The sequence below is a fragment of the Scyliorhinus torazame genome, chromosome 4 (assembly GCF_047496885.1).
Source record: "Scyliorhinus torazame isolate Kashiwa2021f chromosome 4, sScyTor2.1, whole genome shotgun sequence".
Lineage (NCBI taxonomy): Eukaryota > Metazoa > Chordata > Chondrichthyes > Carcharhiniformes > Scyliorhinidae > Scyliorhinus > Scyliorhinus torazame.
Genome location: NC_092710.1, coordinates 32,654,041 through 32,666,751, shown reverse-complemented (window position 1 = coordinate 32,666,751; position 12,711 = coordinate 32,654,041). Strand labels below are relative to the sequence as shown.

The 12,711-nt window shown below is 46.8% G+C and overlaps 1 protein-coding gene across 3 annotated transcripts in view; it reads right to left on the bottom strand.

The window, feature by feature from the left end:
• LOC140410174 (NACHT, LRR and PYD domains-containing protein 12-like) overlaps nucleotides 1-11,596 on the bottom strand; it is a 121,129-nt gene extending 109,533 nt beyond the window's left edge. Inside the window, exons 1-3 of one of the 3 annotated variants that reach the window (XM_072498153.1) lie at nucleotides 11,439-11,577; nucleotides 10,130-10,249; nucleotides 7,104-7,283 (exon numbers count right to left, since the gene is read on the bottom strand). In XM_072498153.1, coding sequence (XP_072354254.1) covers nucleotides 7,104-7,263 — 160 coding nt within the window. In that variant the 5' untranslated portion in view covers nucleotides 7,264-7,283; nucleotides 10,130-10,249; nucleotides 11,439-11,577. Of the gene's footprint in view, nucleotides 1-7,103; nucleotides 7,284-10,129; nucleotides 10,250-11,438 lie in introns of all 3 variants that reach the window. The other 2 variants (XM_072498154.1, XM_072498152.1) reach the window with 2 other exon arrangements.
• Nucleotides 11,597-12,711: the final 1,115 nt, after the last annotated feature.

The following is a 12,711-nucleotide window of genomic DNA, read 5'->3' as shown; positions in this document are numbered from 1 at the left end:
CCTTTCTGCTTGGTGAAATTGATCAGTTGTTTTTTTCAACTGGTTCTGTTGGTGTCTGGGTTTGAGGAAGGTTCAGGATAGGACCTTGTACAGTTCAATTCCCAGTAACTGTAGCATCTAGCACTGATGTATCAGTTCTCAGGACGAACAGTTGGTCAACCTGTGTACACCAGATGCCATCAACATGGGAAAGTAGGTACTTAACCAATTCCAGTCTGTGCAATGATCGTGGCAGTAACCGATTGCCATCCTGTACAGGAGTTCCTAGCCAGAAAGTCTTGTCATCATTGGACGACACGGAGCAGGATTCCCCCTCCCGCCGCGTCCGTTTCCTTGAGCGGCACGCGCCAGCCTGCAGTGAGATCCTCCGTCCCGGCAGTCGGCTAATGGGGTTTTCCAATGTCGCCACCCCCACACCATTGGGAATTCCGCGGGCGTCAGTGCGAAACAGCGCATCTCGCCGAAGGAGAATCCAGCTCACCGTTAGATCTGACCTGGTTCTTTCCTTTAAACTATGCCTTTAATCTTTGGAGGACTCAAAAAGTCGAATGCCGAATGTAATTATCACTTCATCAAGAGTGGTGCTCGATGGATTTTTTTTGATTTGGGTAGCGGTGTTTCAATACATTAGTAGGAATTAATTTCGACATTTGGTGAATTCCCTTTGTTCTCTGGTTGTATTTTACTCGGTGTCTCCATAAAACATTCTGTTCGTCCATTTGGAGGAGCTGATATGGTAGGGATAAGACCAGAAGACCATAAGACATAGGAGCGGAAGTAACGCCATTCGGCCCATCGAGTCCACTCCACCATTCAATCATGGCTGATTTCAACTCCATTTACCCGCTCTCTCTCCATAGCCCTTAATTCCTCGAGAAATCAAGAATTTATCAACTTCTGTCTTAAAGACACTCAACGTCCCGGCCTCCACCGCCCTCTATGGCAATGAATTCCACAGACCCACCACTCTCTGGCTGAAGAAATTGCTCCTCATCTCTGTTCTAAAGTGACTCCCTTTTATTCTAAGGCTGTGCCCCCAGGTCCTAGTCTCCCCTGCTAATGGAAACAACTTCCCTACATCCACCCTATCTAAGCCATTTATTATCTTGTAAGTTTCTATTAGATCTCCCCTCAACCTCCTAAACTCCAATGAATATAATCCCAGGATCCTCAGACATTCATCGTATGTTAGGCCTACCATTCCTGGGATCATCCGTGTGAATGTCCGCTGGACCCACTCCAGTGCCAGGAAGTCCTTCCTGAGGTGTGGGGCCCAAAGTTGCTCACAGTATTCTAAATGGGGCCTAACTAATGCTTTATAAAGCTTCAGAAGTACATCCCTGCATTTATATTCCAAGCCTCTTGAGATGAATGACAACATTGCATTTGCTTTCTTAATTACGGACTCAACCTGCAAGTTTACCTTTAGAGAATCCTGGGCTAGGACTCCCAAGTCCCTTAGCACTTCAGCATTATGAATTTTGTCACCGTTTAGAAAATAGTCCATGCCTCTATTCCTTTTTCCAAAGTGCAAGACCTCGCACTTGCCCACGTTGAATTTCATCAGCCATTTCTTGGACTACTCTCCTAAACTGTCTAAATCTTTCTGCAGCCTCCCCACCTCCTCCATACTACCTGCCCCTCCACATTTCTTTGTATCATCGGCAAACTTAGCCAGAATGCCCCCAGTCCCGTCATCTAGATCGTTAATATATAAAGAGAACAGCTGTGGCCCCAACACTGAACCCTGCGGGCCACCACTCGTCACCGGTTGCCATTCCGAAAAAGAACCTTTTATCCCAACTCTCTGCCTTCTGCCTGACAGCCAATCGTCAATCCATATTAGTACCTTGCATCGAATACCATGGGCCCTTATTTTACTCTAATATGTTGTATACCGTTCTCTTTTAGCAACTTTCAAGTTATTGGGAGATCTGCTGAGGTCAGGTATCTCTGACTAATTGTTAAAGATATGCACATTACTAAACCTTCTCCGAACCCCTCGATCGTCTTTTCAGAAGTCAGTGACTTCATTATGGTGCGTCCTGGTTACTTTGAATCCGTATTTAATGTTACTAGTGTTTGGCGTCCCGCCGAACATCCCAAAAATGTTCACATTGTCAGACTATGAGGGAAAACTGCTAAATGTCAGGACTAGTAGCACTACCCAGTAACTTTCTTTCACGTTAAAAATTGATTCAATTAAAGCACTGAAGCAATCACATTAGCAACACGATATTAGCTTTCCAATTAACAGGCAATACAGTTTCCAAGTAAAAGAGGGAGAAAAAGCCTGTCCCTTTCATCCTATACATTCCAATTAATCACATTGATACAGTTCAAATGCCATGTAGAAATAAAGTTAGCAATCACGGTTACGTGTGTATCTGTGCAGATCTTTGGAGCAAGACCTTTCAGGAAAACATGCATATTCTTCCATCTTGTTAGGCTAAATCGTACTGGAAATTGTCTACCCGTTCGAAGTATAAGATACTCCAGCTCAAAAAACTTGTTGATATATATTTTTTTAGTACTAAACAAAGAAGCACATGCGAATACAACGAAGGCTTGATTTTTGATACTTATTAATGCGAGCGGAAATGAATCCAAAACAATCGGTCAACACTGGGGTTTCCCCCAAACGTCAAACAGTGTAGTACGCGAGCGGGGAGTAACTGCAAGACAAGTCGTGCGCCTCTCAGCTAAACATAACAAAATATCCATTCTTTATACAATTCGAACAGTTACACAGACCACCTAGTCTGGATACAATCCAGGCACAACAATTGGTCTTTACTGGGCAGCATGAGGCTTCGTTATCAGTTCACAAAAATGGATGCCCTTCAAGATGTTTTACAGACTCTGTTATCCATTGTCCTTGGGTCATCTTGCCCTCTTGCCACCTCATAAACTAAGACTTTCGCAACTTCTTTGCAGGTAGGTACTGCAGGCAACATTCCTTAATGGCAGCTGATTGGCACTACTGATAAGGAATCTCCTGCTGAATAAGCCGTTTCTGTGTTCTCCCCCTTTGCGCTCAGGAATGTTGGAACCCTTAGATCTTAGATTTTATTACCTGGCAGAAAGTAATCAAATTGTTCCATATAGGTGCTCTATCGCTCTGCATTTTCCACCAACTGTGCCACGCCGCCCAAATCTTCCCCCTTTTCTTTCTCATGGTGGGTCGTTCGTAAGCAGAGTACGCGACGTGTTTTCAGCAGAACAAGTTGCATTATCTTTTGAACACAAGGCACAACACGAACTTCAACCTGTTGCTTACATACCCCCGGAATTCTGATCTATCCTTCAAACGCCGTTTTATCACATTGCAGGGTGATTCTTACTCACGTCCACAAAGCCTGTTCTGTTCGAGCACGTGGAGAGCTTTTCTTCAAAGTCCTTTTTCTCGACTTTTCCAACGATGTTTTTTTAAAATAGAATGTACAGTGCAGAAGGATGCCATTCTGCCCATCGAGCCTGCACCGGCTCTTTGAAAGAGCACCCTACCCAAGCCCACACCTCCACCCTATCCCCATAACCCAGTAAACCAACCCAATACTAAGGGCAATTGCGGACACAAAAGACAATTTAGCATTACCAATCCACCTAACCTGCACATCTTTGGACTGTGGGAGGAAAGCGGAGCACCCGGAGGAAACCCACGCACACACGGGGAGAACGTGCAGACTCCGCACAGTGAACCAAGCCGGGAATCGAACCTGGGACCCTGGAGCTGTGAAGCAATTGTGCTAACCACCATGCTACCATGCTGCCCTGTTTCCGCCTCCCCGCTGGCTGGAAGGTGCTTTCTGCATCCTCGCCGCCAGTTTCTGTGTTGCTTCCGCAGGTTTGATGCTCGGAGGCACAGAGGCGGACAAACTAAAGAAGCATAAGGAACTAAGTGTGTTCAGTACAGGGGGCAGGCTGCTTCTTTACCCTGCTCAATTCACATGCTTTCGATCCATGGTGTCACTTTCTGCGACGTCATGGCACCATTTCTTAACCATTATAATGTGCCCAGTGCAGTTTTAGTACTTCTTTGCAGAAACCAGCATAACTGCATTGCCCAGACGATTAACTACTCCAGATCAAGAAGAGGGTCAATTACAGACAACAACTTATTATTATGTGGTGTGCCCGCTCCTGTGTATAGTCCTGAAGCGGGGTAAATAAGATCGTCTGTAACTCAGCCTTGATTCAGCATAACTTCACATCTTCCGCTGATTTCGATTTCTTTGATTCCTTTTGATTTATATTATTTTTTTAAATTATTTAAATTATGTCTTCTTCTCCGGCAGTCCTTCAGGTTCCAAGATGACTTGCTTCCAGTCGGCGGAGATGGGTGTGTTCCTTGTTGGCCGAATGTCCAATCTTGGATCAACAGACTGTGGCATATATTTAGCAAGTGGTGTTTGATGAGGTCGGATGGACACGCTAGATTGTGTCTTCTCGGTTTGCTATTAATGCTTGACCTCTTCGAGCTCCACCCTGCGATACTTGAGGTGACTGGTGCCTTCGCAGTTGTTTCTGCTACAGTTTGTGCGTCCTGAGGCAAATGATTCCCACGTGTCGATTGGGATGTTGCATTTATTTAGGGCGGCTTCCACAGTGTCCTTGTAGCGTTTCCTCCTCGCTCCTGGTGGCCGCTTGTCATTGCGAACCTCGGAGTAGAGCACTTGTTTCGAGAGTCACGTGGTGGTCATGCGGGCTATCTGACCCACCCATTGCAGCGCGTCGAACGAGACCAGTGCCTCGATACTGGGCAGATTAGCCTAGTAGAGGATGCTCACATTAGTGCACCTATCCTGCCAGTGGATGTGTACCCTTTTTAGGTGTCAACTTTGGTGATTTCTTTCCACGATTCGAGGTGTCTGCTGTAGCTCGTCAATGTTTCTGGAGCATTTAATATGACTGGGACCGCGGCTGTTCAATAGTCCATGAGCTTGGTGCTGGATCTGAGGCCTCGGTCTTCGAACACTGTTCCACAAGCGTCCACAAATTGCACTGATGCATTTGGGTCGATGCTGGATTTCATTTTTAATGTTTGCTCGCACCAAGAGGAGGCTGCCAAGTATGGGAATTGATACAAATTATGCAACGGCTCACCATATGGGTCCACAATGCAGCGTCACTGGTTAGGTGAAAATCTATTGTCCATCCCTTGTTGCCCTTCAGGACGTGTTGGTTAGCTGCATTCTTGAACTGCTACTGTCCCTGAGGTGCAGGTAGACACACAGGGAGTTATTTAGGGAGATCCAAGGATGTTGACACAGCGACAGTGAAGGTACGGTGATATATTTCCAAAACGTGGTGGTGAATGATTTAGAGAGGAACCCTAGGTGATGTGGCTCCCAGGTATCAGCTGCTCCTGGCCTTCAGATGCTAGTTGTTGTGTGTTTGGAACGTGCTGCCATAGGAAACTTGATGAATTACTTAAATGCATGTTGTAAATGGTACAGATGGCTGTCAATTTTCGTCAGTGGTGGAGGGATTGAATGTTTGTGGAAGTGGTAGCAATTAAGTGGGCTGCTGAGCATTGTTAAGTAATCTGCAAACACCCCTACTTCTGACCTTAAAATGGAAGAGAGGTCACTGATGAAGCAGCTGAAGATGATTGGGCCTCGGACACTATCGCGAGGAACACCTGCAGTGATGTCTTGTTTTAACAGTATAATTATCACTTTCGTCACATTATTACTTAGCTGTCCCTTCTGACGACCAAATATAAGCGATATAATGGCATGGACCACGTTAGCTTTTCGGGGTGTCATTATTTTCAACCATTTGGTATGTTGTCCTATTGTCGACGGCCACCAGTTTCAAGGTTGAGATCTGTACTGATTTCTCCCCAAATATTTAATTTAAGAAATGTCTTTGTAATTTCATGTTTCAGCCTTATTGATTTATTATGCAATCAGCCTTTGTGATGCCGACAATCTTTAATATTTGGTTCTCTATTGCTGCTTTGCTGTTCAGTTAAGAGACCCGATATTCATGAGAAGGACACTATAATTTTGCATGCAGCTTCTCTTGCCTCGGAAAGTTAAAGTGCAGGATTCTACGCTCCCCCACCGCATGGTGCTCGGCGGCAGGTCGTTCTCTGGTTTCGGGATTCACTATTGTTGCGGTTGTCAAAGGGATTTCCCATTGATGCCACTCCACGCCGACGGGAAACCCGCCGGTAAGGGTGGGCTGCCGGCGGGAACAGTGAATCGCCACAAATTCCCAGTTGTGGTCATGAAGAACATTATCCAGTTTCAAAACCTATCTGAATTTTGTACTCAACGGGCTGAGTTTCCACCCACCCCCACCCCTGCCAATGTTTCACGGCGACGCGGCATTTCCTGGCGGTGGGATTCTCTACTCCAGCCTCTTCCCAATGGGCGTTTCCATTGAAACCACCCCACGCAGCTGCGAAATCCGCGGCGATGGAGTGCCGGCTGAACCGAGAACCCCAACGGCAGGTGAATTCCGGCCATAGGTATCATTATGGCCTCCAAACTGCGCAGACCTGTGCATGATACTTCTGCATTCGCAGCTTCTAATAATGCTTTTTTTAACGAACATTGTCAGATCCTAATCATCAATCTGAAAGACAACCAATTACCTTATTTCATGCCATTTAGTCATTGATTTCATATCCAATTATCACAGGTTGCCCCGCTGCTTAAGTTTTAATTTTGTGTATCATAACTTTATTTATACCTTTTAAAAAGAGTATATACAATTCACATGAAGAGAAATAAATTATAACCTTGAATCTTCACATTACGTGAACACAACGTGAGTTTCACAGGTATGTGCTCATTCTCCTTAAGTAACTGTACACGTTTAACTGGTTATTATTTTTCTGCCTGAATTAACTTCAGCAATCTGTACCGGCACTTAACGTTAAATAAACACAAATTGCTAGTTATCCAGTTGGGCTTCATATCGCTCATTGTTGATAATAGTAATCACCCAGCCTATCACTTTACACTTCCTATGCATTTGCAGTGGAATATTTGTGAGTTCGTTACTATGTTTATTACTAGTCTTCGTTTCCTCGTCCCTCCGCTCTCAAACCGTTTGTAGTTTGCCGTGTTTTGTCTTAAATATTTCACCTGGAATTATATTTCCGTTTTCTCCCCGCAGTTGTGCGTAATCTCTTTCCGGTTTATACTTCCGTTTCGTCAAATAAAAGGTTTCAAAGATACTGACTCCTGCCACAAATATTACAGCGGATATACTTCCTGCCAGCGGTGCTGTACAGTTTTCGTCCATTTCTGCGGTATATTCAATCACTGTAAGGCAAGCAGAAACAGGTTTTGAGCTGCCACAGTTAACGTATGTATTGAAAGTTAAAACATTCTGGACCTTGCTAAATTATTTCAAACTGCACATACTATATTTTATTTCAATTGAATTTATACAAAACTTAACAATCTGCATTTCCAGATACTCTGTCGTGTATGTTGCTTTCATTATATTTGACATCCCGGTACCTTGAGGCAGCAGTGCCAACCACTGCGCCAGCGTGCCACCCACCATTGTAAATGTGAATGGTGTCACATTTGTTTGTGTTACGTTATTCAAATATGAGTGCGTTAATAATATTTGACAAGCATAAATGCTGCCTCCACGGTTTTCTTCAGTTAATTTGGATACAAGGGGCGGGATTCTCCACTCCCACGCCAAAGTGGCCACGCCGTCGTGAACGCCGTCGAGGTTCACGACGACGTGGAACGGCCCCGTTCCCGACCAATTCAGGCCCTGACAATGGGCCAGGATCGGGGCCGCGTCATCTACACGCGCCAGGCCTTGTCGTCTGCCAACCCGAGCATGCGTGGGTGTCGTCCTCTCTAAATCCACCCCGCAAGAAGATGGGGGATGGATCTTGCGGGGCCGCGGAAGGAAGGAGGTCCTCCTCCAGAGAGGACGGCCCGACGATCGGTGGGCATCGATCGCGGGCCACCCCACATTCCAGGCAAAACCCGGTGCAGGATCCCCCCTCGGCCCCCCACAGGCAGCTCCCCCCCCCCCCCACCCAGCGTTCACGCACTGCCCACGACTGCAGCGACAGGTGTGGATGGCGCTGGGGGGGGAACCCACAGTTTTGGCCTGGCCGCTCGGCCCATCCGGGCCTCAGAATAGCGGGGGTGCCGGAGAATCGCCATTTTGGGTGTCCCCGGCGATTCTCTGGCCTGCGGCCGTTCCCGCCGCTTGGGAGAATCGCGGGAGGGCGTCGGACCGGCGTGCCCGGAAATTTTGGCGGCCCAGGCGATTCTCCCAACCGTCGTGGGAGTGGAGAATCGCACCCAAGGTTCCATGAGTGCGCGAGGAAGCGTAACGAGGATTTCGAACAAGCTTTGGCAGTGGATTTCAACCCATCCTGCGTCAGGCATTCTGCGTCTCCTGGAAGTTTATCAGTATTTTGTATCTTTAAGTTTACAGTAAACGTGCTAGTCTGGTATTTTATCTTTAATCATAATTTACCCTGCGTGTTCCTGATAGGCTCATAACTGACCCATCGTCAGTGTTCATCATTCGCATGCTGTGTAAAGAATTGGTGAAAATTAAGATTAAAAATGAATCAGGGACATAAAGCAAAAGGGGGACATTGGTAAAGGTGCCTTCTGAAGGGGTTTTGACCACTGAAATAACATACTAGTGACATATTGATGTTTACGTATTGCTACTAGCGGAAAATGATTGGATAACTTCAAAGTTGAAATATAAGCAAACTGGCACATACGCAAGGTCGGACTCGATGGGTTGGGTGATACTAAAGGAAAATAATGATATCTACACAGCACAATAACTGCATAAAGTGGCAATGTAGCAGCAGCTATCATCACTGCCACACCGAGCTGTGCAAACACAATCCTGAAAAAAGCTATTGCTGTATAGGCAACGAAAATCCATAAGTTCGAACCAAGAAGATGCCGCATTTTCTGACACTATAAAAGGTTTTCCCAGATGAGGAGAAATAAACTTCCCGTGGTAATTAACTCCTGGATTTAGATCATAGATTTATATAATATTGGATGTTGTTTAGGAACAGCGGTCGTCTCGGGGATCAGGAAACCAAGGTAGTCGGGAACAAAGAGGTGAATCATGTAAGACTGTGTAGCCAGCAATGGTGTCACGTGCACTGTTGTAGTTCATAGACTTTTTTTGTGTGTTTTTCTTTTCAGTTAATAGATATTCTTTATCAATTGATCAAAAAAACGACTGGACGATTCTTCCCTAGTTTTCATTTCCTTCCTCAGAATATACCAAACTGAAAATGTACTGATGTTCCAAACACCCTTCTGAGTATTGGGACACCCTTACATTAAGCATCAGCGGGGTTCTTAACAGCTGCCAGATGATTCCGGGGGCGGTATTCTCCACTTCCACGCCGAAGTGGCCGCACCGTCGTGAACGCCGTCGAGCTTCATGACGGCGCGGAACGGCCCCGGTCCCGACCGATTCAGGCCCAGATAATGGGCCAGGATCGGGGCCGTGTCATCTACACGTGCCAGGCCTTGTCGCCCGCGTAAAAGCGGCGCCGTATAGATGACGCGGCCGACGTCGCATAACGGGCGTCATCTGCGCATGCGCGGTTGCCGTACTCTGTAAGTCCGCACCGCAACAAGATGGGGGACGGATCTTGCGGAGCCATGGAAGGAAGGAGGTCCTCCTTCAGAGAGGACAGCCCGACGATCGGTGGGCACCAATCGCGGGCCACCCCACATTCCAGGTGAAGCCCCCCTCGCCCCCCCCCCCCACCCCGCCCCCCCCCCCCCCCAGGCCGTCGTCCCCCCCCCCCCCCAGCGTTCACGCACCGTTCACGACGGCAGCGACCATGTGTGGACGGCGCCGGGGGGAACCCGCCTTTTTGGCCTGTCTGCTCGGCCCTTCCGATCCTCAGAATAGCGGGGGTGCCGTAGAATCGCCATTTTGGGTGTCTCCGGCGATTCTCCAGCCTGCGGCCCGCGAAACTCGACCGGGCCATTCTCGCCGCTTGGGAGAATCGCGGGAGGGCGTCGGACCGGCGTCCCCGGAAATTCTGGCGGCCCAGGCGATTCTCCCAACCGGCGTGGGAGTGGCGAATCGCGCCCCGGATTCCTCCCTATGTTAGCTGCAATTCTCCTTCCATGCTCACCATCTTCCAGGTTTATTTTCCTGTTCGCTTATCCACCAAAACCTGTTTTATTTGGCCTAGTTCTCGCTTGGAGAGACACCCTCTTATGAATTGTTCAGTCATATTTTCTTTCTGGCTGTTCTGTATGAATGTAAGAGCAAAGAGCAGGAGTAGAGCATTCGACCTTCCGGCATTCTCGTGATTTTACAAGTTTATGGCTGATCTGGGGGCGGAATTCGCCGGCGTGCTCGGCGCTGCGCCGGTCGTGGTACGGGCTGGTGCGCGGCATTCTCCGTGGTGGATAGGCCGAGCGGCCGTCAACAAAAAGCCGAGTCCAACTGTGCCGTTCTAACATCCTCTGAGCCGGCAGGACCACGCGTTGAAGGGTTGGCCTGTGGGGGTAGGGGGGGTCCAACGGGGGCGGGGGGTGGTGTCCAACCCCCAGGGGGGCCTCCGTAGTGGCCTGAAACACGTTCGGGGCCCACCGATCGGCGGGCTGGCCTCTCTGCCCCCCCTCCTTTCCACCGCGCCGGCTCATGTAACCCTGCGCCATTTGGCATTGCGGCCGCCACAGGGAAGAATGCCACTATGCATGCACTCGTTGGCTCCGGTCCAACTGCGCATGAGTGGACATCGCGGCGCTGAGTTCAGGCTGTATCGTTTTTATCACAAACTTGTCAAGTAACTACCCAGTCTGCATATTTTCGAATGACATATGAAACAATGCATGACAACTGAAAAAAATATGTTTCGCCATATAACTTGCTCTCGATGCGCATTGTTCATTTAGCTTGCCACGTTCTTTGATACTCTAAAGGAACGCAGTTAGATTATTTTTAAAATTAAAACTTGAGCTTTTTCATTGGTTATTTCTCTTGCCAATACAAAACTTTGCAGCTTTGTGTTCAATATTCCACAATTACTTTGCAAAAGTGCTGTTGTATTGAACACTGATTTGCATTTATAATCGCCTTACAATAAATTCCACGTCAAAGACTAACTAGAGTTATGCTGTTTGTAGCCATGGCTATCAGACTCTGGGGTTCAATGCTGCAAACCAACCCCTCTGAATAAAACTACAGAATATATGTACACATCTTCCTGAAATGATCAATCGTTACTCTGATGCACGTACATTTGGATTATTTATTTTAGCTGTTCACTGCATGTGCTGAAATGAATTAGCGTTTTAAATACGTAATCTATGTCCTTCTACGTGATTTTTACCCAACCTTGTCGATGCAAAGCAATACTTACACCGATGCTCGGCGATTACCATACTCTAGTGCATTAGCGCACAGTAATTGTACTCCTTAAATCCATTTCTTACCTTGTGCTAAAGCGTTCAATGCAGGTTCAAGATATTCTGTGTAAATTAGTGTTGTGAATTGTTTCTAAACGAACACGTACTAACTAAAGGTCAGTCACAGCACCGAGCCATAAAGATGACCTTCAATCTGCTCTGAAAAACCACTCCTTGTACACAGGCAACTGCTATTGATATCGACCTGAGTGACTCTTCCAACTAAACGTTTCTGATTTTTTTTCATCCTTGTAAAAGTATTATATCGTTCGGATGAAATATGCAATGTTGACATACTCACTTTAATCTCCAGTTCAATCGATTTATTAACCAGCCCGTGGAGTTGGAACCGATTCCGAACTTCACAGATACTGCATTAGACATCGTAAAAGTTGTTTATTAACTTCACATTATAAGATGCTGATAGCATGGGACAAAGGTTGCTCTTGGCGGATTTTAGAGAATAAAACGTCCACGATTAAGTTGACAGTGAACTACTCAATTGACAGGTTACATGAGTTTATTTGATGTATTTGCATTTCTCCTTCTATTTTAATCAGGTGGTTTCAAACGTTGAAAAATTGACACACTTTGGCGATGGACGAAATGTGCAGAAGTTCAGTTCGCCTATTCAATCCAGTGTTCGATTCAATATTGTCAGGACCAATATGTAGCTTCACTTTGCTTATCACTAGATTTCTTTCCATGGGAATCCTTACCTATGTTTCTGAGCTTCCAATATCGTTGTTATGACCATGACAAAAACAAACATTTTTGGAAGAAGGAGTCCAGCGTTCCGGGTTATCTCGGTACGCTGGGCAGCACGGTAGCATTGTGGATAGCACAATTGCTTCACAGTGCCAGGGTCCCAGGTTCGATTCCAGCTTGGGCCACTGTCTGTGCGGAGTCTGCACATCCTCCCCGTGTGTGCGTGGGTTTCCTCCGGGTGCTCCGGTTTCCTCCCACAGTCCAAAGATATACAGGTTACGTGGATTGGCCATGATAAATTGCCCTTAGTGTCCAAAATTGCCCTTAGTGTCGGGTGGGGTTATTGGGTTAGGGTGGAGGTGTTGACCTTGGGTAGGGTGCTCTTTCCAAGAGCCGGTGCAGACTCGATGGGCCGAATGGCCTCCTTCTGCACTGTAAATTCTACGATAATTTTTCCGGGATGTTGCTGCTTTTTACTCACTGTGTAAGATATAGATCTACTCTTAATGACCTGCTCCATTATTCTGAATGGCCCTGATGAAAAGGTAGATCAACTGGGTTAGATCAATAGCACTGCGTGGACCATCCAATG